The sequence below is a fragment of the Halyomorpha halys genome, unplaced genomic scaffold (genome assembly GCF_000696795.3).
Source record: "Halyomorpha halys isolate HHAL.00 unplaced genomic scaffold, Hhal_1.1 Scaffold1090.1, whole genome shotgun sequence".
Lineage (NCBI taxonomy): Eukaryota > Metazoa > Arthropoda > Insecta > Hemiptera > Pentatomidae > Halyomorpha > Halyomorpha halys.
In genome coordinates this window covers 272,021-279,125 of record NW_027114054.1, presented here as the reverse complement: position 1 = coordinate 279,125, position 7,105 = coordinate 272,021, and the positions used below count along the sequence as shown (strand labels likewise).

General features: G+C 29.5%; 1 protein-coding gene across 1 annotated transcript in view; it reads right to left on the bottom strand.

Annotated features, from left to right (window-relative positions):
* Positions 1-3,924: 3,924 nt before the first annotated feature.
* The window catches only part of LOC106688253 (glucosidase 2 subunit beta), a 44,010-nt gene continuing 40,829 nt past the window's right edge, over positions 3,925-7,105 (bottom strand). Inside the window, exons 10-11 of the mRNA XM_014432631.2 lie at positions 5,034-5,168; positions 3,925-4,318 (exon numbers count right to left, since the gene is read on the bottom strand). Coding sequence (XP_014288117.1) covers positions 4,181-4,318; positions 5,034-5,168 — 273 coding nt within the window. The 3' untranslated portion in view covers positions 3,925-4,180. The remainder of the gene's footprint in view (positions 4,319-5,033; positions 5,169-7,105) is intronic.

The following is a 7,105-nucleotide window of genomic DNA, read 5'->3' as shown; positions in this document are numbered from 1 at the left end:
TATTCTATTAGTATCAAAGCACTGTTGCAGTTCCAAGGTTTATTAAGACCGACACCTTAATTCTCTAGGCTGCCTCTTCCTTTCCTCCCTTATCTCATGTTTTTGGGAGAAAAATGTTCATATCTCATTGACAATCAACTTATCCTTTATTCTCAATCCCACCATTTTGATGTAACGGGATCAATCACTCATAACTGAATAATTAAGTGTTTATAGTTAACCATAGATTCAATATGAGGAGAAGATGATCAGGGGGTTATGGTAAGTAATGATACACAAATGAGTAAACTTATTTTATTTGTCCTGGCATTTCAGGTCTTCATCAGGACTGAAAACAAATAACGAGATAACAACATTAATTAGTGCTTTAATGATAAGGGATCTTTGGAGAGTTAGGAAGCAGTAAAGTTATAGGAAAAAAACTTATTTTTCGTACCCATGTATTTTAGTTACATAGCCAACATTCATAGTTATTTACAACTGTCCGGAATTGGTTTAAGAAATTTAAACTGGCAATTTTGATATGAAAAATGAAGACTGCAGCAGCTGCCCAGCAATGATGGATATGGATCTCATCAAGAGTATGATTGCTGAAAATCCATGAAAATGGATGCCACTAACATTCTCAGGACAATGGTACATAACCATTTAATCAAGAGGGACATGTAAATCGGTATGAAGTTTGGGTTTTACACCAACTGACGGAGACTGGCCTTAAGAACCGTGCTGTAAAAAATCCTTTTTAAAGAGTCATTTCACAGGAGATGAGAATTGGATTTTATATAAAAATGTGCATTAAAAGCGCACTTGTTGGTCTAAGGAAAATCAACCTTCAACTGTTGCGAAGCCAGGACTTCATCTGAAGAAAGTTCTTTTGTGCATTTGGTGGGACTGGAAAGGTGGAAAGAATTGGCAAACCGACAGGTTTTTTTCATCAAGACAACGCAAAACCACATGCTGTGTTGGCCGTAAGACAGAAACTCTTGGTTTGATTGGGACGTTCTACCTCGTATCTTTCCCCATTTTTTTATTACTTGTTTCTCTCTTTGAAAACATCTCTCTGGGATAAATGTCACATTCAAAAGCAAAATAAAAATGTACCTCGATGAATATTTTGCAAGTAAGTCTCAACAATTTTGGAAAGAGGGCATCATAATGAAGCTTTCTGAGAGATGGAAGAAGGTAATAGAGCTGAGTGATTGTATATAACACAGTAAATCACCCTTAAACAACAAATATCATCAATTGATTTCACATAAAAAATAAAAGGAAGTGTTAATTAGGGGTCCTATAAAGAAGAAACTTATGGGACACCCTAATATATTATTTTCTTTTACACATTACACTATGTTAATTTCAATTTTTTCTTTATCTACATATTTTTAATCATTACTTACATATGTTATTATGTTAAACTCAATTACATATTATTTATATGAGCACTACCTAATTTTTAATAACCTTTTTTTATCATTTGTTTTGTATAATTCTTACCTCTACAACATTATAGTTTGTCTTCTATTAGTATCATCTATTATCTGCTTAATTTCTTGTTATATATGTTTCCAAATTTGTTGGTTATTTTCATTTTCTCTGAATTGAGGTTATCTCGTTTTTTTTTTTTAGTCCTAATGAGTTTTTTCTATTATTTTCGATAATACAAGAAATTTTTTGTATCTTGGTAACTATTAAGTCAAAAAATATTTTTAACCAGGGAAACTTTGATAAACTGTTTAATGTTCTTTATCTTAATAAATAGGAGCATTCTGCTAAAACATAATTAAAAAGACATTCAGAAGTAATAAGTGACAAAATAAAAAAAGTTTGATGTTATTCTCCTCCCAAGTTGGCTCAGGGACCTCCAGGTCCAAAAAGCCAGATTTTACTTTCAGAGTACCAACACACAACACACAAAAATATTATTAACTGAGCATACTTTTCAGGTCATAAGTACCTTATTGCCAGAGTATAGTTGTATATAAGATGAACATTATTATTTTTTCTTAATGTTTTTAGATAATGGAAGGACAGTCCAAAGGATCAAAATTAAATAAAGAAGTTTAAAGGTGTATTAATTATTAACCTTAATGAATAATTATATCAAACCTTAAAAAAAAAAAATAGGGTTTAACTAAAAATTAATTTAATATTAAACCACACATACAGTCAACAGGAATGAACTGATTATAAGAATTCTAAACATACATTTTAAGAAAAAACATTTATTATTTGTGTATAATACTGTAATTCATACAAATTTATATCACAGCAACTGTATTTCACAGGGCATAAGAAATCATTACAGACAAACCAACATTGATGTATTGATTACTCATATTTTGAAATTGCAAAGGGATAAAAAATAAATTCCATTTGAGTTCCTTTAACTAGTCAAAATCAACAACATTTTTGTTTTAGAATAATCTTACAGTGAGTACAAATCAAATATAAATGAGAATGCCACACATAGTCCATAAACCAACCATTTATCAATGTGTCAAATTTTGACAATTCTTTCTTTCTATGGATTACAAAAGACTGATTCTGCTCGACTTTCCATATAGTCAGCTAACTGATATATTCCAATTTTGTAATCAAATCACAAGGGTTAACACTGAAAACAGTGAATTAAACACGAGATTCTCCTGTGAGGCATTTTAGCGTCTGCCGTACAACCCTAACCTCTCATTGTAATATTTATACATATTTAAACCAATTTAAAAAGCATAGGGAGTTAAGTGTAAGATTGTAATGGAGGGGTGAATACTTTAATAAAGCATTTGCTAACAATACAGACAGTTCAATAAATTATATAATGATGGTATTAAAAAACCCAATTTAATTGGAAGGTTTGTCCAGAAACAGTTAAATATACAGGGAAAATTTGTTTTCTTTGTATTAGCTTGAAAACAAATATAAATATTTGTTCTACCTTTAGTATCCAAATGTACTTACTTAAATTACAACTTATTCCTTAAGCTAGGGAAGTACTTAACACTATCATGATAACCAAGGTAAATAATTAGATATTTATAAAACAGTTAAAATTATATTTCAACTTAAATTGACAATATGATAAAAAATATCTCAAAATGTTACTTATCCTACTATTTCAATGCAAAATATGTGAATTAATTAACAGATGCAATATTTCTAGAACATGGGGTGATTTAAATTATGCATATATATAATGTATACAAATCAAATAATTACTTAAGTACTATTACATAAAGTACAAGTTTTTGGAAAAAATATAATAAAACAAGACTAGAGGAAACTTAGAAATATATAGGAAGTAAGATAAATAACATTTAAAAAGATAAAATACAGAGCTTTATTTTAAATGCTATTCAGAATCAAGGGCTCATAAGTATAGTGCGCAATGCAATAAGGCACCAGGCTTTTAAAGGTGTAAAGGATTTAACATGATTAAGAATATTTTAAATGGTATAAATTAAAATAAACATTTCCGTAAATGAATTAAATTGATGTAGATATAGAAAATTTAATTTTCATAATATGAAAAAAATTAATTTTCCACACAAGTATGGGACACAACTGATCATACCCCCATTTGGAATGTTAATTTTCACAATAATTCTTAACTTTAATTACAGTCAAAATATTACTAATTGATTGTAAAATATAAATTATTCTAAAGGATAATGAAATAATAGTTACGATCATATGATATCCAAAAGACAACCTCTGTCTTACCTAATAATAAACACAGCTTTGTAACATATATAGAACAGTCTTTAGGTTTGTGTTAAATGGATCTTTCACCTATCTTCATGAAAATGGGTATCTAAGGTATTAAAAACAAAATTTACATTCCTATTATTAGGCAATATAAAATATAACATTGAGAGGAACGAATTAAATTTTTATCAAAAATAAAAATATTTACACTGTGAAAGTACGTGTGATACCAATACTTAATTTAAACTAACAAGAATTAATTTTTATTTATAATTATGGATCATTTTATTAACATATATAATGTCAATTAACCAGTGAATCATTTGGGAATTTTCAAGTCACTCACTTAATCTAAATAGGAAAATCACATAACCACAGACACAAACCCTCATCCAAATGTAAGATAAATAAAACATCACATAATACATTATGGCTATTTTTTTCTTTCCTTATTTCTTGAATTAAATCATCATCAGCATTACAACTCATCATGGAGTTCATTACTGTTATCAGGTAATCGACAGGCAGCTGGAGTTTGGAATTCTAACACATACTCACACTTGTTCGGTTCATGTGCACTCAAAACTTCATTTTCTAAGCCACAGGTGATATTAACCTGCAATAAAAAATTAGAAAGATGATTTGCGAACAAGTAATATATAACTTTTCATAAATTATTATTTCATTCATGGTAAAACTTGATCAACCTTTTTGGAGGCATTATCAACACCAAACTGAAACAAACATCACATTCAACATAAAAATAAAACAATGTAACCAGTTGAGATTTATGGAAATGACTCTCGCATACTTGCTATTCCTCACCCTCTAAAAAAAAATAGTATGAGCTACCAAGATTTTTTTTATTTAGGTATAGGAAAGGTAAGTCACTTAAACGATTTTGAGGACAAAAATAAATACTAATTATAGAGGGAACTCTATCAACACATTATTTTTGTGGAATTGGATATTATCTCTTAGAGTTCTACTCTTCTGTTGACATACTTACATAACTTGTTCTAAAAATATTCAATGGGATCAATATGAGAACAATGAGCAGGCCACTCAAAAGGTGTGAATGCTAATCTTTTTAAGTTAATCAGTGACTATATTTTCCATGAACAATAATCATAGTAAAAGACCATCAATCATTAAAAAAAATAATAACTTGATATGGGTATAAAATATTAAAACAATACATAGTCTATTAGATCTGCTGTTTCTAGGTTATGTATATGAATACCCTTGACTTTTTAAAATTTTTATTCTACCTTGCCCTGTAAGCATATTTCATTGAGGAAACAATAAAATTAGTCTTTCTGTATTATTACCTTAGCTGAACGTTGAGGACCATTCCAACAACTCTGACCTTTGTCGTAAAACATTACAGAGTAATCTTGATCCAACCATCCAGCCCAAGTTCCTAATCTGGTTTCAGAACTTCCAGATTTAGCAGCCTGTGTTACCTAATAAAAATTAAATATTGAAGTAAATGAATTTCTTAAGACTATCTATTAACTAATATATTTAAAATAAAAATCTCAAACATTCAATTCCATTTTCTTGTTCAATTAACCGTATCTAAGGCTCCCTATTTGTAGATCTATATCTTCAGTACCCAAAGCAGAAATATCATGAAGCCAAGTTTCATCAGAATATAGTCTATAAAGCATGGCATTCACCAGTTTGTTGATGGCAACGATTGGTCTTGAAAATTTCTTTTTATGAATTATAAAAAAAAATTCCAGTGAAAAACTTATCCCCTCCAGAAAAAATGGAATGATAAATGACAGGAAATTAAATTTAAAAACCTTTCTGTTGATCAAACATAGACTATAGACATATGTACACCTCTGGCTATTGCTATATGAGCCATTTTATTACCTAGAAATCCAGCTCCTTTTCAAGCAGCTTGAAAATCTATACTAACCATAGTCACACATACAGTTTATTTTACTGCCAACTCAGACATTTGTAAATTGATGCCAATATAGGTGATTAAAAAACAAATGTTTAAATAAAACTGTTATATAAAACACTTTTTCAATTTGTTCCTTTTTCATAATTATAATTAAAAATTACATATTTTTCTTCAGTTAAATTGTATCTCTAATCATTTAGGGCTGGTTGTACCAATCTCCAGTAAAACTAAGAGTTTAGGAAAAATCCAGCTACTTAGTGACCTCTTTCTGGTCTACAATTTTGATTTCAAGGTTTCCTGAAACTGAGATAACTTCTGGTAGATCGAGCTAGTTTTATCGAAAATTCAAATCAAATATTGTTTAAACGTCATAATAATCGATTGTTATTATAATTTTTGTGTCTGTGTAGCTAGTTTTAATATTATTCCATGATGGGGGATTTTTTTTTTTTTTTTTTTGTGGCTTTATATTGGAATGTGATTAATTGTTCTGTATATTAGTATTGATATTGAATGTGTAACTGGAACACATTAAATAGCCAGTTGTACCATAGTTGTTTGGGGAGAAAGAAATTGATTTGTGGCTCTGGTGGGTTTTTTTTTCCAGTGAGAACGTCAGTTTGCTGGCATGGACGGACGGAGATTTATTATGCATATCAGTGGTCAGATAAATAGAAGTAATCACTTGGATGTCTTCTTTTATTAAATTTGTTTATCGGATTTTTTTTTTCTTTAACCTATTGTATCTATATATTGTAATATGCTCTTTTTTAGTAAATAGTATATTTTGATGTATAAAGGGTTTTTAATATGTTTTATTTTATGTATCATTTTAATATTGTTATATGTTATTTTAAATCAAAAAGCAAGCTAACCAGTTTTCTTTGTCTAAAAGAAACACGCTGTTTCAAAACAAGAAAGATGGCGGTGCGCGTCCTTCCAAAGTGTTCGTTGGGTTGATTGTGTTAAGATGGATTGAAGTTTTTCAACCTTTGTCGTTTCTATACAGTAATTAGAGAAAAAGAAAAATCAAAGAAGAAATAAAAAACATAATAATTGTCAATAGACTGTTCGCATCACAAACCATAACAAGTAAAGCGGAGCGATTGTACCACAGTCGATTATTTTGGATTGATCAGTAAACATCAAAGATAGAGGAGAGGAGAGAGGCATTCGTTGTTGGGGCGCACAAGAGAAAGGATGTCTTCAGGATGAGGAGGTCCTCATCAATTTTTGTCAAGAAGGAAGCCATTTTGGACACTAGGACAGAACAATAGAAACAAAGAAACCAGGGATCATCAAAGGAAGATCGTGAACTTGGTTAGTTTTGCTATACATAAAAATAGATACATGTGTAAAATATATTTTAATTTAATTAAGTGTAATGATTATAAGTGTCTGTTTTTCTGATTGCCTAGCAACCCGCCCTGAGATTAAGAGTCTCTCTTTTTATATTATAAAAGTTAAATAAAATTCTATTAT